The sequence below is a fragment of the Emys orbicularis genome, chromosome 18 (genome assembly GCF_028017835.1).
Source record: "Emys orbicularis isolate rEmyOrb1 chromosome 18, rEmyOrb1.hap1, whole genome shotgun sequence".
NCBI classification, from domain to species: domain Eukaryota; kingdom Metazoa; phylum Chordata; order Testudines; family Emydidae; genus Emys; species Emys orbicularis.
In genome coordinates this window covers 4116606-4142525 of record NC_088700.1, presented here as the reverse complement: position 1 = coordinate 4142525, position 25920 = coordinate 4116606, and the positions used below count along the sequence as shown (strand labels likewise).

The 25920-nt window shown below is 44.7% G+C and overlaps 1 protein-coding gene across 1 annotated transcript in view; it reads left to right on the top strand.

Moving 5' to 3' along the window:
- Window positions 1-4733: 4733 nt before the first annotated feature.
- CRB2 (crumbs cell polarity complex component 2) overlaps window positions 4734-25920 on the top strand; it is a 57157-nt gene continuing 35970 nt past the window's right edge. Inside the window, exons 1-2 of the mRNA XM_065418871.1 lie at window positions 4734-4815; window positions 25109-25810. Of these exons, the coding sequence (XP_065274943.1) occupies window positions 4734-4815; window positions 25109-25810 (784 nt within the window). The remainder of the gene's footprint in view (window positions 4816-25108; window positions 25811-25920) is intronic.

Below are 25920 nucleotides of genomic sequence, written 5' to 3'. Positions count from 1 at the left end.
CCTAGGATTTCATTAGCCTTTGGTAGCTCGTAGTCATCCTGTGATCAGCTGATACATCGAGGTCTTTCTCCTCTTCCATCGCTTCCAACTGATATGTGCCCAGCTTATAGCAAAAATTCTTGTTTAGTCCCTAAGTACGTGACCTTGCAATTTGCACTATTAAATTTCATCCCATTTCTACTACTCCCCAGTTTTTAAGATCTTCTTGTGTGATATTCTGGTCCACCTCCATATTGGTAATATCTCCCAACTTTGTGTCATCCCCAAATTCTATTAGCACACTCCCTTTTTTTGTGTGCCAAGGTCATGAATGAAAATGTTAAATAAGATCAGTCCCAAGACTGATCCCTGAAGAAGTCCACTAGTAACTTGCCTCCAGCCTGACCGTTCACTTTCTGTATGATCCATTGTAGTCTCCCTTTTAACCAGTTCCTTATCCACCTCTCAATTCTCCTATTAATCCCCATATTCTCTGGTTTAACTAATAGTTTCCAATGTGGAACTCCGTCAAATGCTTTACTGAAATCCATAAAGCTGTTTGCATTTGACTTTCCTGAGCTGGCTTTGTAGGACTGCTTTCACCTCCCTTAGCCTGGACAGAGGAAGCCAAGGTGCACATCCTGTGGTTAAAGCTTGAGACTGGTGGCAGATCCTTAGCAGATAAATTTACACTGCTCTATTGTCTTCAGTGGAGCGACCGAGATTGACACCAGCTGAAGATCTGGGGCTGGCTGTCTCAAAGCCTGGGCTCTGTTCCTGGCTTTGCCAGTTACTCACTATGCAGCCTTGGGCAGGTTGTTTAATCTCTCTCTCCTCATTTTACAGATGAAGTTGAGGCACAATGACAGTCGCCTGCCTCCCAGAGAGTTGAGGCTAAACTTTTTGGGTAGGAAATGCTAGAGAAGGACAAAGCATTTATTTTTACCGGATAATGCGATACCTATGGGTGTGTGTCTGCTTAGGCAGATCCCCAAGTGAGCGGCACAATGTTTGAGGGCCTTGGGGAGTTGCCAGTCAGGGAAACTTGGTCCCAAGCCTAATTATGGAGGTTTGTTTCTCGTCTGACAAGTGTGTGAGACCTGGGAGAACGGGCCCCTAAGGACTTTGGGAACTTGTTTATTGTTGGCCCACCTAAATCCAAGGACAATCTGATTGCTTAGACTGGGTGGGCCTCTTGGTTCTTGTCTGGTTCTATTATGTTTCTTTGATAAGGTTTTCTCTTCACTCCCTCCATCATCCTTTCCACTCAGTCCCTCCCCATATACACACTTCTTAGACTGCATTAGCCAGGCCCCAGGCATCTGAAAATCTGAACTGGATTTCATTGTCTTGTGGCTTCTGGAATGACCTCTGTGGATACTCTCCCTCTCCCTCTGATACCGCATTTATCGTATTCAGCCAATTAGGCCATGCTGCTGCATTCCTGCAGAGGGAGAATTCCTCTGCTTACTGTGTAAGTGTGTCCTGTTCCCTCTTTCCTGGGTGTTTCACATATCTCTGTGGTTTAACTTTACCAGGAAGGACCTTGGAATACGGAGCATGTGTATTTGTGCTCATGCAGGATTTTACATCTCTTTTCTTAAAAATAGCTAACTTGAGTAGTCTTTTTTTTTTTTTAAATAATATGGAGATATACCTATCTCATAGAGCTGGAAGGGACCCTGAAAGGTCATCGAGTCCAGCCCCCTGCCTTCACTAGCAGGACCAAGTACTGATTTTGCTCCAGAATTCTAAGTAGCTCCCTCAAGGATTGAACTCACAACCCTGGGTTTAGCAGGCCAATGCTCAAACCACTGAGCTATCCCTCCCCCTCTGCAGGAGGATGTCAGTGATCAGTGAATATAGGGGCAGCATGGCTGCAAAAATCCTCAGTGTACAGTCATGATGGTGCACCTGATATCATGTGATATAGGTGGATAAATTCTGCTGTTTACACCAGTGTACTTAGTTGAAGAGAGGACTTGGCCCAGGGTGTGTAAAAACAGGCCAGGGAACGGAAAGGACTAAAGAGAAGGATTCTGCCTTGGAATGCCCCATCTGAAGAAAGCACAGAGGAGAAGCTGAAAAAGGTTTATGGTCTCATTTCTCAGACATTCCGAGCAGCCCCAGCACCGATGGAAGCCACTGAGGGTACAGGTGCTCAGGGCTGTTGAAAATCAGGCCAGCTATTTCAGTTTCAGGTTTGAAGAAAAGGAAGTCAGTGCAGAATTTAGAGCTAACACCCCGAGCATACCTGCGCTCGCCCCCTGCTTCCTGTCTGGGGCTAAGATACCAGTGCTCCTCATTTAAAGCATATCGTTATATGAAATCTCATCTGTCCTGTCTATTCAGTTCTTGGGAGGGCGGGGGGCTATCTACGTAACTCCCATTAGCATTAATTTAATCCAATTATGGTTTGGATTTGAAGATACTAAAAGGTCACAGGTAAGCACGATCTTTCTGACTGCTTCTAATCTCCATCATGAAGCATAGGACACAAGCAGATTTTTCCACCTCTGAAACACTGATAAACCTATAGCAGAAGCTATTGGAGTTGATTCTGTTTTTGGATTACATAGGTGCAACTCTCATTGACACTTCAGTAAAAGTTGCCTGAGTGGCACTGAGAAGACAACTCGGTCTCTTGTAGATTTTGTTTAAGCAATTGGTTATTCTCTATATCTGATCAACTGCTAGAGAGAAGTGTCGTTAACCTTCAATCAATGGATTGGTTTTTAACACGCTCTGCAATATTTCCCACTTACTAAAGCTCATCAAATGGCATTTTTAAAGTCTTGCTGTTTCACACCAAGGGTGAACAGCTGGGGCCAAGTGAAACTAATGGGATAGGTACCCCCTAAAGACTAGAAGGGATACTTTCTCCAGCATGGGGATCACCTGCTGGAGAGGGACAGAAATATTATCCTAATGAATGGTCTTAAAACCCAAGTACTCTATATACCCCAGGTTCACTTCATCCACCACTGGAATGTAGCCACTTTGTGTTGTCTTACTGTAGCATCTTTCATCGAGGGATCTCAGGTCACTTTATGGACATGCATTGATTAAATCTCCTAGCATCCCTATGCTAAGGAAGGTATCTGGGTACTCCTGTGAAATTGCTCTAATTCCAACACCCATTTAATGGATAAGGGTTTATAGCCAGAGGTTTCAGGATATCAACTTTCTCTACACCAGGACCCTGGCTAGGAATTTGGGATGCCACTGAAAACCAGAATGAGCCGACAGTACAAAGATTTAGGAGCAACAGGATTGGTGGGGTTGTGCAAATACAAACTCTTTCCTTTCTTCACATGCTCAAATGGTGTAGTTAAAGGGAGGGGTTGAGAAGGCTGCTTCTGACTGGATTTTGCTGCACAGTTATTGTGTTAGCGCCCAGATACCATGGTTAGCAGCTCTTTTTCCTTTCTTCCCCCAACTCCCACTGACTTGACTGGGACCAGGATATCATCTCTGAAGGGTGTATTATGCTGGGTCAGCTGGAGCATTGGTTTGATGCAGCAACTCTGATGGGGAAAGACTTCAGCTCCTCCCTTGTTTCACTCTGTTTATTTGCATCACAATTTATGCTGTTGCTGATTGTTGGGTTAGCAGCTCACAGGCCCCATACAGGTAGCTGCCTTTCCTTTTACCGAGGAGATTGAATACAAACACCATCATTGTGGAACTGAAATGCTTCGTTAATTTCTGTGTTGTCCTGGGAAAGCATCGAATAGGGTTTGGATTTTGCATCCCTAAATCTCTTTGGGTATGATATAACTGTCTTTGGCCTGATCACTAATACATTCTTGCAGTGCCCATCTAGGGTAGGTAGGTTAATCATTGGTATTACTTTACAGATGAGGAAACTAAGGTTCAGAGGTTAAGTGACTTGCCCAAGGCCACAGGAGAAGTTGGTTTTAAAGTTGGGAGGAGAGTTTGGGAGTGCCTGGCCTCCAGTCCCATTCTCACACCACTACACCCACTGTCGCCGCCCCCCCAAATTTTCATTGAACCTTGCAAAGAAGACATAGTATCTGAGCAACAGCAAGTATTGGTATAGAATTCTGCCTTCTGGGTTTAGTGTTAGATCCTTGTGCTAATCAAACTGTCCCACTGAACAAAGCAGCCTCTATGGGAAAAGTGTGATTCATCCACATCTGGCCTTTGTTCATAGACCGTAATCGATCAAAAAACTGATTTCCTATATTTGATTCCCAGCCTTGCTCCCCAGGCCAGTGAGTCTGGGAGTGCCCTTCACTGCTGTGCAGGAGACCTGGGGCTGACTTGCTTCCCAGGCAGACAGAAAACAGACAAGACATTTGTTCTTCTGTTCTCTCTCGTTTGGGGCGGGGTAGGGATGGGGAGAAAGTTAATAAAACACCAGCCCTCACCTCCTTCTTTGTACTGTGCTTCCGATCACATGCTTCTCCTCTTTTAACATTCACCTATTGCTTGCCCACCCTACTGCTCTGGGATTTTCCAGGTAATGCTGCAACTAAAGTCTTTAGTTGTCCAGTCCGGTCCATGTGATCCAGGCAGTGTTTTCCTTTCACTCCAACAGCATGAGTAAAGCGTTTCAAAGTGGACAGCGACTCTGTCCACTGTGTTAGTGCTAGTCCCTAAATCAGCAAAGCATGGAGTGAGTGCCACTAATAGGAAAAAAATTCTGAAGTCTGGGATGTTGAGAGAACCTGCATTTACCAACTCCCAGCCACTGTTTCTCTCTTGAGGTTTTTAGGACCGCCACTCTTATGCTTGCCATGGAATTACAGAGAATTCTATCCAGTACATACCATGCCGCTCTCCTGCTGCCACTCTCCCTTTTGCTTTGGGGTAAGTTTTCATTTTCTGTGTCTGGCTCTTACCCAGTTAATATGCACTAACTTTGGTTAGCAGTCTGAAATTACTTGTCCTTGTGTTAATTGTTATGACAGAAGTGTTGCTTCCACATTCAGTAGCTGAGGAGCTTGGAAACGTCTCATCTTGAAGATATAAAGGTGTTTCACAGCTTACGAGTGTGTGTTTATACACAAGAAGGAGACTGTGTGTGTGGTGTGATGTGTAATTAAGTAGTCCGCTATTGCAGTAACTGTTCTCCCTAACAGACAGTGAGCTGAAAACTTCAGTAGTAAAGTTCTCCTGAACTTCATGTTTATGCTCATGCAGAACAAATGCACAGGGATAGCTTATACTTTCTATTTTAAGTCCATTTGGTGGTGGTGTGGGGCATCCCAGGATATGAGTAATGTGTGTTTTGTTGGAAGGTAGTTCTGGTACATAATGTAGGAGGAGAAGGGTAGGAGGCGAAAGGTTCTATTTTAGAAACCTTTAACAAATTCGATCCATTCTGTAAGATACAGAGCGTGATGAGATGCCCAAAGATTGTATCATATTGGTGGGGCTTTTTGGACTTTCTTTCAGAGCTGGGGAATATACCTTTAGAGCTGGGGTGAACCTCTAGAGGTGCATAAGTGGCTCTGCTCCTGGGCTTAAGATACACTCACACCTGGGTCTAATTTCTTGCATGCTCTGGAAAATAGGCTTCCCTGTTTCTTCTGAAATGGGTGTCTGGGGATCTGCTGGGCCTAGACATCAGGTTTAGTCATCTAGGGATTATAAGGTCATGTCATGTCAGGAACATGCCAAGCCTTTTACTGGGAAGGAAGATGGGGATTGAACTGACCTCCCTAGTCCTCCCCAATGCTGCCAGGCCAATGCATGGATAAGGTCCTGTCTCCGTTAGGGCAGCAGCAGTCAGTGACAAGGATGCATAGAAGTGAGGGTAAAACATAGGGAACTAGGAAACCCGAAGTTATTGATTCGGTGTGCCCTTTTCCTGCCGTACTCTATCGAATTGAGCCTTCTAGTTTTATTCATAGCACTAGGACCTATTTCAAGTTTGTTGAAACCTCAGTACTTCTTTCTATGCCCCTAAAAGTTCTACCCCAGGAGCCTTCCTGCATCTACCTTGCTCTGATACTTCATGTTAGTAGGGGGTTAGACACCTTCATGTTTGAGTTGAACTGTTTTGTTTTTCCCCCCTGAATTTTCTCTCTTCCGTACTAACTTCTTTGTACTAACTTCTTTGTCTGATGCGTTGGCTCCAAGTGCCTGGAATTCCTCTGGCCACAGGGAAGCAGGGGGGGCTGTCTTTTGTGTCCAGTAACCATAGCTACTAGTTTAAAGTGTGAAGCAATTACGATGGCTTTGTGTTGTGCAGAAGGAAGGCCCATTGCATATAGAGAATTGCTCAGTACTGGCTGTCAGGGATGGAATGCTCCTTGGGGATATATGCTGTTTTGCCTTTGCATTGATATCCTCCCTCTCTTGGGCAAGGCCCTTCTTTGGAGCAACAACCTACAGAAGACATCCCTCTCTCTTTTGTTAGGGTGGGAGTAGGTGCCCTATTTAGAAATCCACTTGTAAAGCACAGCACAAGCCAGAGTTTCCACAGACACCCAAACTGTTCCCATTTACAGAGGGAGTTCTGCCAGAAGATTTAGTAGTAAATGATTTCCATTTCTGTAACACCTTTCACCTCAGGATTTCCAAGCACTTTATTAAAAAGTCCCTCCTTGCCCTTGAGGCAGGTAATTATAATTATCCCCATTTTACAGATATGGGAAACTGAGGCACAGAGCGACTGGGTGACTTGCTCAAAGTCACAGAGTAAGAGTGGTTGAGACTAATCCTGGGGTCCAGACTTCCAGTTCCTAGCTGTAACCACTAGACCATGCCGTGAAGCAATGAGACCCGCATTAGCTCCAAGGTCTCACGTCTGGAATAAACTCTGAGGGTAATGATGCCGGCTGTCTACATGAGCCCAGTTCTGCTGCTTCCTGGAGTATGGGCAAAGACAGAGTAGCTCTCAGCTAATATTGGTGTAGTTCATTTGGTGTCTTGAAGAGTACATGCCGGGAAAGCGGATTTAAAACCCAACTTCCATGTCTTTCTGCCCCACGCAATTAAACAGGCACCTTACTTCACATACCTTTGGTCTGGCAAATGCTTTGGAAACCTATTGTGGAAGGACATTTGCAGGCAAACGTCTCTTCTCTGGGTTTGTTATCTGCTCTAGGGTAGGCTCTTGAGATTAGCTCTGACATACACACAATTTACATCTTAAACACTGTTCAAAGCAATGCTCCCTTTTTAACAGTCTGACTATTGTCTGTGTTGATTGCCGATGTATTTAGATTGGAATTAGAAATTAAAGCTTGTGAGCCACTTTGGTTAACTGAATACACAGGAAAACCCCTATTCCAGCGTTTGATCTGTGGAAATGGCTGAGAGATCAGAGAATGTGTAAACCAGGAAGGTCAGCCCAGAGGTGTGTTTATTAAGGGGAAATACTGGGGTGCAATAGGAACTGAAAGATCAAAGAGTTACTAGTGCAATATATTCAAAACTACCATAAAACATGGATTTATAGCTCTAGCACCCTTCCACAAATCATGGAAACTTGATAATAGAAGTAGTTACATCTTCAGATGCACATTAAACAATAGACAGATGACAGAGACTGGCTGGCTATCTGTTTCTGTGTTTATAATGGATTTAATTCTCTGCAGTGCAGTAGCTCTGATTAACCCTATTAATATTTTGAGCCATAATTTTGGCACTGGTCTCCCTGTGGATTCTTGCCCAATGCTTGGCACTTCTGTCCAGTGATTTGCTACAAGTGAAAAGGCAGAGAGCTAGGAACTATCACTCTTCTCCTTTGAAATAGGTAAATATTATTCCCATTTTACAAGGGGAAACTGAGGCACAGACATTAAGTGACTCTGTGGCTGAGCTGGCAATTCAGCCCAGGCTTCCCAGTGAAAAGTCCTGTGCTTTGGCCCTAAAGTAGCACTCTGCAAATATAATAAACTGATATATTGGCCATTCCCCCAGCCTTTAAAGTGCAGCCACCTCTGGAACCTGGCAGCTGTTTAACAGGACACAGCAAAAGTGCCCTGCAGTTCAAGTCAGGGAGTGAAGCTGTAGCTAATGAGAATTTGGTCAAGCAGGACTCCATACCGATCTCACTTGCGGAGATTTAGCTCTGTTGACTTCAGTGGAGTTAATCTTGATGTACAGGGGTACTGAAGAGCAGAATCATGCCCATAGTATTTTAATTAGTACTCAAACTGGAATTTGGCTAATGCACTGGGATTGCACCCCTGCTCTGCCAAAAAGCCATTGGCTCTTTGAAAGACCACATGTAGTCAGGCCCTTTGTTTAATGTCTCCTCTGAAAGATGCCTGTAGCAGTGAGGGCTCTCTAGCACGATGCTGGGCCATTGATTCAGTACTGTCTCAGAGAAATTGCCTACTGAATTGCAGGCACTACTTTTGGATCACGCTGGGCTTCCTGTAGAGGTCTCTTGTGCTAGTACCATACCCAGCTTAGCAGAGCTTGTGAGATATGACAAGACCCTAGGCTGAGGTGGTATGACTGACACTTAGATTCAGCCAGTGGATGGTATTTCAACCTGCGTGTTCCCTCCATTTCACTGCAGATTCTCTCCTTTATGTTCTGTTTGAACAACAGTACAAAAGCCTGAATAGTTGCTATGGGGAAAATGGGGAGGAAGAATTTTAGCCAATCATCATAATCGTTGCAGATTCCCTTCAAATCTCTCTCCTGTGATCTGTCATGTGTAGCAAGTGCCCAGTAAGCCTCAGCTAAACAGGCTGTCCAGCTCCTGGGACACAGAGTGGGCAGTGATGCCACGAAAGCAGATGAATTCTCCAGTTTCTGGCAGTGAGATGACATATGAATGAGACCAGCAAGGTCAAGCAAAAAGTTTATTTGTGGAAGGAGACATTAGTTCAGCAGCACCTCTCCTGATCACTGGGGGAACCAACAAAAGAACCGATCACTCTGTTCTGTTCAAGCTGGCATGATCAAGCCCACCTTTTCCTTGTACAAGGCAGGCCCCTCCCTCCCCTTCAGCTCATATGCTGGTTGGTGGTTTTTAATCAAAGTACAGGTTTTTTGGAAAGACTCCAGGCCTGCATCCAGTTTGCACAAATCTGAACAGAAGTTACCTATTGAAGTCCATGTGACAGGCTCCCATAAGAACAACACAGGATATGGAATCGTTAAGGCCAAACCAGCAACAGTGCAAATTACACAGCATGTCAGCACTCAGGAAGAATTTCAAGGCCATGTTCCTTGGTGCTTAACTGATCAACGGCAAGAGTTTTTTGCTTGATTTTTTGTAAAGCCCACAGAATTAGAGGTGGCATAGGTTTATTGTCATCTCCTCTGTGTCAAGAGTGCCAAGGAGCTTTGGAAGAGCCCAGAATGCACCTTGAAGGTACTCCCAAGGAGCTCTCATAACAGCCTAGAGTGGCTGCTGTAAGAGTCCCACGTGGTTCCTGAAGGAAGAACCTGAGTTTGTTGTGCCCATTGCTGACTTGGGAGGTTGAAGGGAGATCTTCCGCTTTAAAGCTGCTTGCAGGGCTGCCCTGCTTCCTTCCTAGTGAGTGGATCCTGGGAACAGGCCAGAGAGTGTGCCCTTCTGCTAATCCCTTGCGCTGACCAGGATAGGGAAAGATCAGTGGAGGTCAGCAGGGATTTACTAATATAAGCACATGCCTTTCTGTTGCTATGGAAACATAACTCTTTCCATTCCTTTATTCACGGGTTCTGTCGCTGTTGTTTTTGCTCTACGTGTGGCTCTGGTACCTGGGGAGTTTCCCCTTTTACCTTCGGCCTGGGCTTCTTACTGGAGCAGAAAGTGTTGGGTTGATTAGTAGGCGCCCATCGTAACTGGTAGAAGTTGCACTGAGTTAGGATTTTCATCATTTCCCTTCTGTCGCTTCCAGGTTTCATCTAGTTCATTTGCTGTCTCTTTGCCACTGGGAAGCCTGTTACTCTCGGCTCCTGGTTGTATCAGGACTTTTTGTCCAGTTGCTGAAATGAACAGGGCAGGTGAAATATAATTGAGGGAATATAAAACTTTTGGGTCTGTAGCTTCTGTCCGGAAAGATGGTGATGGTGGAAAGCAAAATTGAAATAATATTAAAGCTAGGGAAATCCACAGATATGATGATGGCCATTCCATGCCCATAAGGTATTTATTCCATGATGCACCAGTGTCCTACATCTTAAATAGTTTTTGTAACAAAGAATAGACATTTTTAAGCATCTAGTAATCTCTTCCTAAAAAATCATATTAAAAAAATTGAGTGGAATATGGCTAAATCCCTCTTAGAGCTGTGCACTCAATGTAACAAAGGTGTTGAAGCTGGGAGCTACAGCATATAAACTCCCTGTCCCCCTCCCTCCAGGAAACCTTTGCAATGGGAGGGAGAGCATACATTCCAGTACTTAGCTCTCTTCAGACTCATGTCACATGGAGATGCTATCTGTCTTGTGTGCAGCCCTTGCCAGCAGTTAAAAGCCACATTACAGCCTAGGAGTCTCTGAGCCTGGTGCATTATGTCTCCTCGTCTTTCTGGCAGCCCCCCCCCCCCCCCCCGGGTGGTGGGCATTGTGCTGTCTCAGTCCAGTGACTTTCTGGGAGGGAAAAGCAGAAAGAGAGGAAAATCAGACCAGTGCTGCTTAGATTCTGAATATCGCCATCCTTTGTGGTCCTTGTATCTCAGGAAGAGTTTGCCTGGGGGTAAGGAGGGAACCCCGTTCCCATTGTCAGTACTAGTTCCTCAGTCACACCAGGCATAGTGCCTAGCCCTACGTACCACAGGGGCTCCTATTCTGTCCTGTTATGTTTTCTCCTGCTCCCTGAGGCTCTTTGATGCAACAGATGCCACAACTGGAATGTGTTGAAATGGGTAACTTTCTTGAGCCTGGAGCTGCATGAAAGATTGTGCACTAATGCACTTGGCAGTTTGTCCTGGGGCATCATGTTGTAAAGTCTATTAAATTCAAATCAGATATAAGCAGGGGAATGAAAGTTTGGATGCTTGAGAGAACTGAGTTTTGCTAGCTAGTTGTAACACTTCTAGCACATAAGCGAGATTCTGCATCGTGTATGTGTATAAAATATCAAGCTCTCTACTTCTATAATACCTTTAATCTAAAGTACTCCCAAATTCTTCACACAGGTTAATTAAACCTCCTGACACCCGGGTGAGGCGCATAGTTGTTTTTTCTATTTTGTAAATGGGTAAACTGATGCACAAAAGGAAACTGATTTGCCCAAGGCGTCACAGGTATCCGTCAGGCCCGAGAATAGTCCCCAGGCATTCTGACTACCAGTCCCTTTCCTTATATATCTGTGGTAATTTGTGTCTATTTGCTGGGAGATTCCACCCAACAAAGCAACAGGATAAAAATGATCCCCAATTACAGGGCACATGCACAAGCAAATGTTCAGAGATGGATAACTAGCTTAAAGCCCCACTCCATAAGTACCCTGACTCTGCTGTAACTTCCTGCTGTTTGTGGAGACTATTGTGCTCGATTTTAATGGAACATTAAACTCTCTAAAAGGCTCCCTTTTATCCTGTGTTGAAGGTGTCCTCCAACATGAAGGAAACAAGGTGATGTCTGGGCTGATAACCCCAATGTCTGCTGATCCCCTGTTGGAATGTTAAATGAGTGTTTTGAGACCAGGTTGGATGGTACTTATCAGTGGAGCTGTCTGGAGGAGTTTGAAGCTGCAGGTACCTTGTGCATGGTTAATGTTAGGATGACATTTAAGGGGCCAAAGGCAGCAACAGTCTCAACTGCTAAAATTGGGAAGTGCCAAAGAAAGAGAGAGCTCTCCTGCATGTGGGGGTGGTATGAGCACCTCCGGTGCACAGTGACTCCTAACTGAGCACATCCAACACTTTCCAGAAGTGCTTAGTACTTTACAGGGTCAAACCCCATTATTGTAAAAAGCTGAAGGGCATTTAAAAAACGGGGCGACTTAGAATCAACACTTAATGGGCACAATAGATTCCAGGCTGCATCTCGAGAACTGCTGAGCTAAAGCCCTGGTCAGAGCCATGCCTTCCCAGGTTGTGAGCTCTTTCAGAGGAGTCCAGAAGAGGGGGATACTTTCATTTAGCATCACCTCCCAATTCCTAAAAGGAGACAGATGTTGCCCTTGCATCCCTGTGTGTGACAAGAGCTACATGCAGTATGGCTGAAGGCAGAACTTGGCCCCAAGTTGGTAACTTGATTTTAATAGCCTTGTTTGTTCTTTCCCCACTGTGGAGGAGCAGGGGGCTTTGTTCATTTATTTATGGATTTGTTGCATGGCACATGCCATTGTGAAGGTGTGAAAATGGTACCTTCACAGACCTTTCGAGTTGGGTTAAGATTTTGCCTTGGCTTTTGGGCAAGCCCCTTGTGATCATGGGAAGGTCAATCACTTTGGGACTCTCTGCCTTGGTTTCCCTATTTGTAAGATGGGGAGAATACCCGTGTCACGGAGGGTTATTAATGGGTGTCTAAAAAGTGCTTGGCATTCCTTGAATGGAAGCAGGACTGTGTTTGCATGTGGATTTAAGTTATCTTTGCAAGCCAAAGTACCTATGGGTACAATCCCAGGCCTTAATTTCCTCTGTCCTTTGGGAGCTGATCACTGGGGTGGTTGTTGTAGCTGGAGCCAGTGGACACTAACCTAGCCATGTGATGGAGGTCTGACTTTTTTGTAACCCTGTCCCATATTGGTGATGTGACCAAGTTTCTTCCCAGCACCTCCTGTGAGTTACCCTCTTATTACGATTGCTTGATGCAGGCGAGCTAAAGTGATTTGCTCCTATCCGTACATCATTAAGAGGATAATTCTCTTATTCCATGTTGTATATAAAATAAATTCTGGTGTCCTACGATGTTCAGTGGCCCCAGCCCACTGACTGGAGGACACATTAGGGTTGGTGGGGTCAACCTTCGCTCTTCATCAGTTTGGTGACTTAGCAGCAAAGCATCAATAGGGAACCCCCCCCCCATTTCTGTTTGATGTTCTTTGTTCCTGGAAATACATTTTTGAAGAGCAATCCCTCCCCCCGAGTCTGAGCTTCCCAGTGCTGGAATGGGCTGCCTTTGTTTCGACATAATGAGCAGAGGGTTATGGGCTTGAAAATTAACAGCTCCATTGTTTGTGAGAAGAGGGTCTTTTGACTCAAACTTGAGAATGGAGCATCCAGCCCTACCCCTAGCATGTCACCTGCTTCCTCTCCTACACCACCACCTACACAAGGGGCCAGCTCAGCAAAGCTCCTGCCCACACAAGCATGATGCTCCCTATTCAGGAGTTCTGTTCCCAGGGAGACAAACTTGCTGCGGTCAGTGATTCATCCCTTCCATTTAGAACTTTGTAGGACTAGAAAATCTTGTTGTAATACTAAAAGGTATGTATATGGCTCCATCACCATGGTATCAAAGTTCCTCATAATCTTTTCTGTATTTATCCTGGCAGCACCTCTGTCAGGCCTAGCAGTGATGATATTTCATTGTACAGATAAAGTGTAGAGGCACAGAGAGGCTAAGTAACTTGCCCGAGGTCACAGAGGGAATCTGTGGTAGAGCAGGAAGTTGAACCCAGGTCTCCAAAGCCGTAAACTAGTGCCCTAAGCACTGGACTGTCCTTCATCTCTAACTGGAGAGAATGTTCGTTCAGTGATTAGAGTAGGAGACTGGGGATCAGAACTTCTTGTATTTTTTCCTGGCTGTGCTGTGAGTTGCTCATGTGACCGTGGGCAAGTCACTTAATCTCTGGGTGCCCCACTGTACAGTAAGGATAATGCTTGCCTCACAGGGGCGTTGTGAAGCTAGTTAGTGTTTCTAAAGGGCATACTATTGAAGGTATTAAGTATGTAATAACTATGATAAGAAAGGTGTTGGTACACTCCTGTGGTGAGCTCTTCAGAAATGCCTGTATATACCAACTATAAGCTGGTATGGTTCTAGGACTAGGGCATCTCCAGGATTACCTGAGAATGGAAGCTGCTTTAAGCAATGCGTATCATGGCCCCTGAAGCATGATTTATGAGTCCTGTAGCTAAGTCAGAGGGACACTTCCCCGAGAGCACGGTCCTGGCTCTGGAGGAGCTATAACAAGTGTGGACGCTTTCTATTGGATAACTAAGGTCTTATTTGTGTGCTTTAAATTGCTGTCCTTCTTGACCATGGCCTCTTCTTGGATAAAGAATCTATTGTAAAACCATAAATGTCCATTTGCTGGCATCTGGGTAACTGGCTGGGAACCTGAACATTTCATCAGGCTCCTTAGTCCTTACTGTGAATTGGAGCTGCTGGAAACTAAGCCTGAGTGGGTGATTCTGTCTGAGCAACTTCAAATTTTTTGTAACTTATTTTAATGCAAAGTGAAGAAGGAGGTGTCCTCCTGAGCCTGGAGAGGGAGCAGGGTGTTTGATGTCCAGCCACTCAGCTCAATGAGTGCTATAGAATGCTTCAGGAATGAATACTGTGGAAAGAGACATCTCTGGAACAGGGAGTTGAGGCTCTGTGAAGTGACTCCTTGCCTTCCAGTGTGCGTAAGCATTTGCTGGTGGCAGGCTCTAATAGAACACACTTCTCCAGGCTGTGCTAACAGGATACCAGAGCAGAGAGATCTCGGCACCAAAGGTTAAATTGTATTTATTTCAGCTCTGCTCAAAATGGGCTGCTTGTGGGGGATGTTTGTTGAATAGAGAGAAACTTGCAAGGGACCAAGTTATTTTCAAACTGCTAATAGGGTTTTGCAAACAATGGGAAGGACAATAACATTTAATGTTATTTTTAAAAAGAGAGACTTCGCTGCATTCCTTTCTAGCACTCCTTTGCCAGCCTTTCTCCAATTTCCTCAGATCCCCCTCATCTTGCTTTATCTGAACTACAGGTCCCACAACCCCTTCCTTCTGTAGAAAGAGAGTAAATGTGCAAACTCCTGTCAAGAACAAAGGGGTAACTTGACATGTTCTCTGCTCCTAATAGTGACTTGCATAAGTGTGTGAGAATACTGGTGTCTTTCCTTTTTTCTTCTTTATGGTAGGTAACGGTGGCCTGAAATGTCTCTTCTTTTCTGGGTTTTGTTTTTTACATTGGAAATTCAGGCCCCATCTAGCTTGGAAGACCTTCCATAGGAATTGTTGAACTAGTGTAATATTGCTGGAAATGGGCCATTTTCATTACCACTACAAACAGGTTTTTTTTCTCTCCTGCTGATAAAAGCTCACCTTAACTGATCACTCTCCTTATAGTGTCAAGTATCAGAGGGGTAGCCGTGTTAGTCTGGATCTGTAAAAAGCAACAGAGAGTCCTGTGGCACCTTTAAGACTAACAGATGTATTGGAGCATAAGCTTTCGTGGGTGAATGCCCACTTCGTCAGAAGTGGGCATTCACCCACGAAAGCTTATGCTCCAATACATCTGTTAGTCTTAAAGGTGCCATAGGACTCTCTCTCCTTATTGTGTGTATAGTAACACCCATTGTTTCATGTTCTGCGTGTGTGTGTGTGTATATATATACACACACACACACGCAGTAGGAATATATATATATATATATATATATATAAAATACAGTAGGAATATATATATATATATATATATATATATATATATATATATATATATATATATATATATATATATATATATATATATTCCTACTGTATTTTCCACTACATGCATCCGATGAAGTAGGCCAAAGCCCACGAAAGCTTATGCTCAAATACATTTGTTAGTCTCTAAGGTGCCACAAGTACTCCTGTTCTTTTTGTGGATACAGACTAACACGGCTGCTACTCTGAAACCTAGTGTAATCATGACAACCCAAGAGACCAGGGACTGATACCTGAGAGATTGAGAGGGTAAGAGACTTTTAGTCAGATTTTAAAATCTGGGTTTTATGGGGTGTAGGGGAATTGTTTTTTGTTTGGTGGGGAGAGGTTTAATACCCATTTAATTCCAATGACAAAAGAACATTTTGGAGGAAGAAAAACATTTGTTAAATATTCTCTCAACTCTACAATCCAGGCATGAGAGCTCACACCACACATCTCTAAGACCCCCAGGAAGTCATCCTGCAAACTCAGACTAGATATTCCTAATATTTATCAAGTGAAAAAACAGAATAGAAGAACAATACCAAAATGCCCTATCAGGAGTCTTTTTGTCCCAAAGAAATATAAAAGGTCACAAACCCCATCTTTAAAAAAATTCCTTTGAAAGCTACACTTAAATGCAATCCCAGATCTATTATATTTGGACCCAGTAGAGAAGGAGATAGATACAGAGGCAGCTGGCAGAAACATGGCTGGCTGCTGGAGACTTTATTATTCAGGTTGCAAACCTGAAAGCAACATGAAGTGAGGCTTTGCACTGAGGAGGAAGGGGGGCGTGTTCAAACATTTAAAGGGGCAGAACATCACAAGATCTGCACTGAAGGAGTTCAACAAGTGCTTTATATCTGACTCCTACTCTGTTTTAGCCTTTGACATTCATCATAATCCACCCCTAAATGAGAGGAACCTATTTCTAAAGGGAAATGTAGCCTCCTCCAGTTTCACTTCAGAGTAGGGTGGCTGGCTGGTGGTGCTCTAGCAAGTTTTTTACAGCAGGTTTCACTTTCTAATTATCAGAGAGTGTTCCTCCTGTGACACATCAAAGGAAAGTCCAAAATGTCATTTTTAATCTAGCAACAGTGTCTTTCATAGAAAGTCATAAAACGTCTATGGTTTGATGGCTTCTGTGTCTAAATCTTCGCAGACTATGAATCTGTGGAGCAGTTTGATTTTGAGCATGTTTCAATGGTTGTTGTATGATGCAGCAGTGAAGGCTAATTTATTCACTATGGTAATTAACACCTCATGCATATTCATAATTGTTCATTAACAAAACAGAGAAGAAATAACGTGTGTGTCCCTGGCAGCGATCAATGAAAAGACCAAAACCAGAGTTAAAAAGGAGCACATTCTTGAAGCGGACGCACGTGTGGAATCTCTGACCGACTGAGAAGTGACCTTTCTCCAGGAGGCTAACTAGTATTCTGATTAGTTGGCACCAGCTCAGAGTATTGAAAATGCTGCAGGTCATCCATGCAATTGTCAGGTGATCTCAACTGAGTTAATAAAACTGCTGTGTTCAGTTGGTCACATGTTGCTGAAATTCCATCTTCTGAGCTGGCTCTCTTAATAATAATAATAATAATAATAATATAAAAAATAATTAATAGCTATATTGTGTTAGCCTCTCTTTTTTTTTTTTATAGTGAAGTTTGTAGTCGAAAAGCCAGTATTGTCCTTGATCAGGTTGAAAGAGACACCAGTGTTCGCATAAGAGGAAAATGTAGTGTTCATAGGAAATGTTAAAGTAGAGCTGTGGGCACTGTACTTCCAAGTCACTTAATCTCCAAGCCAGTGTGATTTGTGTGTGTTTAACCTTCAATACATAAAACAAATGCACAAATAAAATTCTCAGCAGCAGTGATCTATAGAGTCCCATACAGGACTGAGCTACTTCTGGGGCTCTAGTGGTTTGAGAGAGATGGAATAGAAAATCCATTTCTCCTTGGTCTTGAGAACTCTCGCTCTGTTTAATTTTCTCTATTTACCAGCTAATTAGTTGTCTCCTTGACCAGCATCCTCGTGCTAAAGAGAAGGATTATAGAGACAACCAACCCAGGTTTGTCTTTGATGTGGGAAATTACTGTTTCACACTCCCTAAATCCATTACCTCCGTATCATTCAGGGCAGCTGGTGGTTAATTATTTACTTATTTGTGGTGGTGTTGCACCTGGGGTCCAACTGTGGATCAGGGTCCCAGAGTGATAGTCATTGTACAAACACATAGCAAAAAGACCCTCTTCCAAAGTACTTCCAATCTAAGGATGAAATCCTGGCCTCATTAAAGTCAATGATAAACTCCCACTGATTTCACCTCCTGTATCTATTGAGCCAAATTCTGCTCTGTTACACTGGTGCACATCTGGAGTAACAATTAAAATCATTGGAGTTATTTCAAACTTGTAGCAGTGTAACCAAGAGCAGACTGTGGCTCGTTGTATCTGTAAGATAAATCTGAATTGAATGAATGAATAAGGAGCTGTTTTTTGTGTCTTGACACATTGTTTAGGCTTGAGCCTTGAATTATTCTTCACAGTTGGTTAGGACTCTTGCATATTTATTAATGTTGTAAGGGTGAAAACCCCATGCCTTGGCCATTAGCCTCCTGAATGTATTTTTTCACCTTTCACTTATAATCTACCGTGTGTGGAAATAATGGCTATTTCAGCAAGAAGAACTGAATCTGTAAGTGTACTGGAGTCCAAATGCTGCCCTTTATAGGAGCAGGAATGTACTGAGATGTTTTCAGGATTCATTTGTTAGAAGGAGAGGTTGTACTTGAACACTTTCTACTGGGAGAGCTCTGGTAGGAGCTAGATATGTGCTGCCCAAACACACATGTTGTAGTGCCACTGAACTGCCCATGTCATTGTGAGCTCTGCCAAAGGAGTGGAAGCTCTTCTATACATTTATCTTCTCCATTGTAGATCCCATTGTGTACCAGGGATCCTGTATTGATCTCTGCAACATCTGACCTAGCTGTCACCAGTATCAGCTTTCGAGGTGGCCAGTTTGATCTGCTGTCTGGAACCAAGAGTACTGTTACTTGCTCTGTTAGGAGATGAGAACTGTCAAGCAGGAATGGAGATTTGCTGTTAGTGGTATGGGGCCTATGACACACACTTGATCAGTTCTGATTCATCTGGCAGAGGTGACAAAATATACAATTTATTTCTACATTAAATCTAAGGAATTGGAACAGTCTGCTCCTAAACTGACCCGCTCCCATCAAGGCAGTCTTCTCCAAACTCTTAGGCTAGGAGGGGGCTGTCACTTTTAAGCATAGTTTAACTACTACATGGCCCATTGCTAGTTTATACTAGTACAGGAACAACACTGGCTATCCACCCTACATTGGATAACTGGTTAAACAACCCAGCACAACAACTGGTGATGAGGGCCATCCATACAACTGGGTCCTAGGCCATGACACTAACCAGCATGAGCTAGGAAGAGAATGTAACATGTTATGGCCGCTTAGAACCTTCCTGTCTTTCTGTGATGGGTCAGGAAGGCCTTTCAGCTCCTTAAGGAAGCTCCAAACTGCGTCTGTCTCCATAAGTGTCTGCAGGTGAGTTTGCTCCATGCTCACAGCTCTTGTGTGTAGCCATGGGGACCCTGTACTTGTCATCAAATCTTTTCTCTGTGATCAAGTGAGTCTTCATGAGCCACACAAATTCATGAGCAGCATAGTCACATGGTGAACCAAAGCCAGAGAGGCAGGGAAGGCTCTAGGACAGCCTTTTGTCTGTTGTGCCCTCTCTTTTCCAAACCTTTTTCACATTACCCCTAACTCGGGCTCTACTGTGGGTAGTACTTGATCTGTCTATGTTCATGCAGGCAGAAAAGTGCACACACCTGGTTGGAGCTCGCAAAGACACTTTGCTGCTGCCAGTCCTTGCTGGCTGTGTTGGAACGTGACCTGTCCCACGCTGCCCTGTGTGTGCATGCACTGCAGTCAGAGAGAGACCAATGGTGCTAGTACTGGCTCTTGCATTGTTAGGTTCCGTCCATTCTGACACCCAGCTCTGCTCTTGGACATTCACTACTGGAAGTAGCTTTTCTGAATGCAGATGGGACTCCTGCCTGGACCAGCGTCAGGTTCTGCGGTCGGAGCAGCTAGTTTAACATGCAGTGGGCCTAATCCCTTCTCTGGCAGGGACTGTGCTCCCAGCCTCTGGAAGGTGCAGGTTGAGACTGGCTGCTCATTAGATGTACAAACAAAGGCTCATGTCTACCACCAAATGAATCCTTGCTGCAGAACAGCTTCCCCAGCTCCCTGCTCTAATTGCTATAGCAGATTCCAGGCAGATTTCGTCATCTCTGTTTTCTGCCTGACTGGGAATCTGTAAATAAAAGGGCTGATGGCAGAATAATGGGAGTGCTGGACAGTGCAATGCACAGCAGCACTTTCCAACATCACGAGAGAGGCAGGAGGGGAACAGGGGGTAGATGTTGCTGGAATGAGAAGGAACCTTGTAGATTCCTGAGTACCCCCTGACACACACAACTCCCCAAGGGAGACTTGGGACCATGGCAGTCTTTGGGAGGGAGGAATTAGGAGGTCAGGGCTGAAGCAGGCTTTTGTAAACTGAAGTCTGTGATAAATCGCTTTGGGGCACCTCTGCATACAAAGGGAGCGAGGAACTGATGGGGGTGGTGAGTTGATAGAAAGCCACTGACACAAATAACTAGTGGGCATGTATAAAATGCATTGGAGCAAGGCAAACATGACGAAAAATGGCCTAAGTTAATGAAGGCATGAATGGGAGAATGTGTAAGGTCAGCAGGGAAGTGACACCATGACGTTTGCGCCTGACAGATTTTTAGCAAAGAGCATGATGTGTTAAAATGGGTCGTCTTGGGCTAGTGGTAGTGTGGCTGAAGGACTGAGGATAGTGAGCTGAGCATTATCTCTGGGCTGTACAAATCTGCTGGTCATTTGAGTTCTTGCTCCTCTGCAGCTGCAGTTGCTGGAATTTCTTGGAGGCCTGTTCCTTTCTGTAGGTAGCCCAGGATAATATACAGTAAGATAGTTGACTGGACAAAGGACCAGGCACACACTGGCTTCTGAAAACAAGGTTAGCTCCAAATGCTAGTGATCCCAGGACCTACAATGCTAGATAAAGTTGGAACTGTCTCAACAGGGATGGTAATTATGTCTCAGATTTGGTTTACTGTTGCATGAGTTTTGAGTCTGCCTCTGTGGCCACTTTTCACTCAGAAGGTCATTTCCAACATATGCACTTTTCTGTTGCAAAATAGTCTGCAAATGCCACATAATGCTCCCACATGTGTGAAACCCGCCTGCAGTGTCCTGGCTTTCCCAACCTCTCTGTTGTGGAATCTTCTGCAAGCTGGGATCTGGAGCTGAATGAAGATCTGTTCATCAAAAAGCAGCACCAAGTGTGTGTGCATGCTGTCTTGTCCTTTTATTTCACATTGTGGATGGGGCTACTTTTGTCAGTGAATCCAGGACATCCCTCCCAGCTTAATAGGTTTGCTAAACTTCTGCAAGTAAATCCCAGTCTGAAGTTCACTGAACTGAAGCCTTTATTTTCTCTAAAGAGAGTAGACTGGTTTATCTTACAGACAACTGCAAAATATCCGTAACTGGTCATGAAGCCCATTTGAATTGTACGGGACAGAGTATGCTGCTTCTGCAAGGACACAGGCCTATCTCCCCAGATGAAAGTAACCCCCAAGCACTGAACACTGAAGCAAAATCCCATCAGAATCGGCTGGTCCAAGATAATTTCCCGCCCAGTTCACCTGCTGCACCGTTTATAACAGTTCTGATTGATTTGACCTGACATTTAAGACTCTTAGGCTTTACCCCTGCATGTAATTAAAGCAAGAAGACAGTGACCGACACTGTCTGAGCTTTGGCTGGCGGGAAGGAGTATCGGGATTTCTTGGGAGTGAAATACTGTTGTACGTTTTTAAGCTGCGCTGTCTTATCAGAGCACATCATGGATACAGGGATAGATCATTCCAGTCTGATAAAGGGGCCCTTATAGAAAATTCAGTTTAGGGTGTGACTGTCTCCTTTTCTCATAAAGGACTTCAATGGAAACTGTAATAAAAGGGGGGTAGGTCTAATCCCAGGGGGGCTGACACCATCAGCTATCCTTAAGCCTACACAAGCATATTAGACGCTTTCAGTAAAGGTCTGTCGTGCATTTCACTGCTCTGCCTATATGGGAAAATGCAGGAAGGAGAGGGATGAGGGAGTATTAACAGCATTGCAAGCCTCTCTCATTCCTAATACTCTGCATTTACATAGCACTTGACAAGCATTAGCATCCCACCCCGGCAGGTGCATAAGTCACGAGAGTCTTCCCAGTGACAGAGGGGTTCCTGGAATCTGAGCCAGAGGGGTGATGACATGGCCAGGAACAGCCACAGGGAGTCTCTGTCAAAGACATCATTACCATTGGAGAACTCTGGGCTGCCAGGCCTCTTTTCCAACCACTGACTCTTGCTTTCAAATGATAATGCATCTGGCTGAGGTCTGGCTAGAGTGGCACAGCCCTGTTGCATCTCACCTGAGCCCTTGCTAATACGCTAATGTGCTTACTTTAAATGCAAAGAAACTTCTCACATCAGTGGCCTATTTTCCCCTCCTCCTTTCTGTATTTTTGTATTGTCACTTGCCTGAATATGATATGCAGGCTTTCAGCTTTGAGGCCTATGTGTAGGGGGGGTCACCCATAAATACACCGAATCATCTGGGAAATTACTGTACAGTCCCAGTTTTGAAGGGGGCTCTGACTGCACCCAATACACTTCCCTTGAATTGGCAGCTGTGGGCTTTGTGTGCCCTTCCCAGGGTGAAAAGTGAATTACAAAAAGCTCTTAGAGTCCCCTTCCTACCCTCAACATCAAACAGCCTACTTCTCATAAGAATGGCCATACTGGGTCAGACCAAGGGTCCATCCAGCCCAGTATCCTGTCTACCGACAGTGGCCAATGCCAGGTGCCCCAGAGGGAGTGAACCTAACAGGTAATGATCAAGTGATCTCTCTCCTGCCATCCATCTCCACCCTCTGACAACAGAGGCTAGGGACACCATTCCTTACCTGTCCTGGCTAATAGCTATTAATGGACTTAACCTCTATGAATTTATCTAGTTCTCTTTTAAACCCTGTTATAGTTCTAACCTTCACAACCTCCTCTGGCAAGGAGTTCCACAGGTTGACTGTGCGCTGTGTGAAGAACAACTTCCTTTTATTTGTTTTAAACCTGCTGCCCATTAATTTCATTTGGTGGCCCCTAGTTCTTATATTATGGCAACAAGTAAATAACTTTTCCTTATTCACTTTCTCCACACCACTCATGATTTTATATACCCCTATCATATCCCCCCTTAGTCTCCTCTTTTCCAAGCTGAAAAGTCCTAGCCTCTTTAATCTCTCCTCCTATGGGACCCGTTCCAAACCCCTAATCATTTTAGTTCCCCTTCTCTGAACCTTTTCTAATGCCAGTATATCTTTTTCGAGCTGAAGAGACCACATCTGTATGCAGTATTCAAGATGTGGGCGTACCATGGATTTATATAAGGGCAATAAGATAGTCTCTGTCTTATTCTCGATCCCTTTTTAAATGATTCCTAACATCCTGTTTGCTTTTTTGACTGCCGCTGCACACTGCGTGGACGTCTTCAGAGAACTATCCACGATGACTCCAAGATCTCTTTCCTGATTAGTTGTAGCTAAATTAGCCCCCATCATATTGTATGTATAGTCATATGGGGGAGGAGAGATGGTTAGACAGACAGACATCTGGCTTCCCTTTCTTCCCATCTTCTGGCCGCCTCCTGTACAGCTACTCAGGCAGGACAACCCTAGATCCCATAGGTCATCTTCACCCTCAATCTGCAGTTTGATTGCTCAATGGAAAAATGGCCTGGAAAGTGAGTGCTGAGGGAAGACAAATGGGGACTCCCCTACTTTGTTCGCTCACCAATGACAAGTATCTCCACTGTTTGGCTTGGCAAATGTACAGCATCTTGGATGGAGGGAAACAACAAAGACAAGTCTGGTTTTTCATTAGTGAAGACAGCAAACATTCTTTCTGTTCCCCTTAGCCCCACTCCTTGCCCAATGCCCTGTGTAACCTCACCTGGATCAGCTAGATTTGCAGTTCTGTGGGCATATCCTATCACATTTCTGGGGGGTAGAATTGTTTAGTCTGGAAAGGGCCTCTTTCTCTTAGCCACAACAGCCTGCTAATGGGTAACAAGGTCTTAGGAATGGGAATGAACACAGCCCTCCCTCAGATCCAAACCTCCCAAACTTTGGAGAATCTGGATTGAATATTGGGAGCTGAACCCAAGATTTAATTCTGAGCATGCCCAGATTCTGGGAACCCCTGTCTGAAGCAGAGCTTCCACTTGGTCCCATAATACCCCAAGCCCACTGTGTGTCTCCAGCATTATCTGCTCCTCCTCATGGCCTCACCCATCACTGGCTTCACTGCAGCAAGAAATCACTCCTTTCCCTTTGAGGCATAGTGTGTTTGGCCAGTGATTATTGGGTTGCTCTTCTTGTGGTCAAAGACTGTGTATGAAATAGGCTAGTTTGGAACATTTAGAGACGCAGCTTCTGCTCACTGGGGTTCTGGCTAAGAAAAATACATTCCTTGGGAGTGCGGGATGGCTGGAATTGGGAGCAAAGCTAGCTCCTTGGTGCTGAGCTGTAAATCAGTGCAGGCTTGATAAGGTCAGCTGGCCTGTGGTTAGTTAACCTGGTATGTAGCTCACCTCTGCCACTTATTTTGGTCGTAGATTCCCTTCATATCAAGGGAAATTGCATCAAGTTTATCTATGGAAAGAGTAGAGAAAACATATGTAAAGGATGTAAACAAGTGTGAGCAGAGATCCATCAGGTTGGTTTAAGAGTGTGCACGTTAAATGGATGATTTAGCCAAATAACTAGAGGCAGAGGCGTAGGAGGGGTGGGGAATGCAAGAAGAGGAAAGATGGCAAGAGGAGGAAGAGAGAGAGAGAGTACCCAGGGAGAGAGGCATCTTTCAGGTATGAAGGTCTCAGGCTCTTTTGGGCTTTAAAGGTCAAAACTAGCCCCTGAAACCACTCAGCAGAGAGTGCAGATCTTAGAGCACCAGTATCATGTGCTGCCAATAAAATACTAACTAAGTGGCCACTGCGTCTGCACCAGCTTCATCCTGGGAATGGATTTAAATTGATCTTATTGCAATAGTCTCTAATCTCACGGTGACGCAGGCATGGATAGCAGGAGCAAGGTCTGTGGCTGAGCGGAAAGGTTACAGCCTCCTGGCCAGGCACAGATGGGAGAAAAGCCAATTTGTTCTCTGATGTAATGTGATTGCCCAAAAACAACTGGAGATGTAACAGCGCCTCTCAGCTGTGAATGCAGATAAATGCCTTCCAAAGGGGAGCATGTATTATCTCCCCCGACTACAAATAATTAATCCAATGCCCATGGGAGGAGGCTGGATATTTGTGAACAATGGCCAGTGCAGCCCTATTAATACTGAGATATCTACTGTGTACAGTGATTAAGGGAGGACCCCATTGGGTTCCTCCGTGCTGCTAGCCCAGACTAACAGGAAGTCTCCTTTCTCAACAGGAACATCAGGCTCTGAAACTGCCAGCGGCTGTTCATCATTCCCCTGTGAGAACGGGGGAAGCTGTGAGGATTTGGAGGGGAGCTACAGGTGCCTCTGCCCCCAGCAACCAGTAGCATACATGGGCACAAACTGTGAATTCCTCTACTCTGTGTGTGCTGTGCACAAATGTCCCCCGAATTGGATATGCAGTGAAACTGTGGGACTCCTGGATTATGAATGCATCTGTAGGCCTGGCTTCACAGGTACTGAGTGTAGTGTTAATATTAATGAGTGTGAGAGCAACCCTTGTAAAGGGCCTCATTTTGAATGTGTAGATAGTGCAAATGGATACATCTGCCAATGCCAAACGGGACCAAATGGAGAAGGCTGCCGCACTGAACTATCTGTGTGCTCTAGCCACCCCTGCCAAAATAACGGGACCTGCATCGAGGGTGCCGGGATATATACCTGCAGCTGCCAACCTGGTCACACCGGGGCCCACTGTGAAGATAACATCGACGAGTGCGCCTCCAGCCCATGTCAGAATGGAGCCATCTGCCTAGACAGGGTGAATGAGTATAACTGTTTCTGTGTGCCTGGGTTCCAAGGAAACCGCTGTGAAATAGACATCAACGAGTGTGCATCCCGGCCCTGTAAAAACAATGGCACCTGCCTGAATGAGATGGATCACTATTTGTGCAAGTGTGTCCCCGGCTATACAGGTACCTTTCACGCTCCCGTATTAGTCTTTCAGTTGGGTCATTTATTGCTGTTTGTGCAGCTCCATCAATGCAACTGCTTGTGGCAAAACCAGCAAAAGACACAGTCCCTG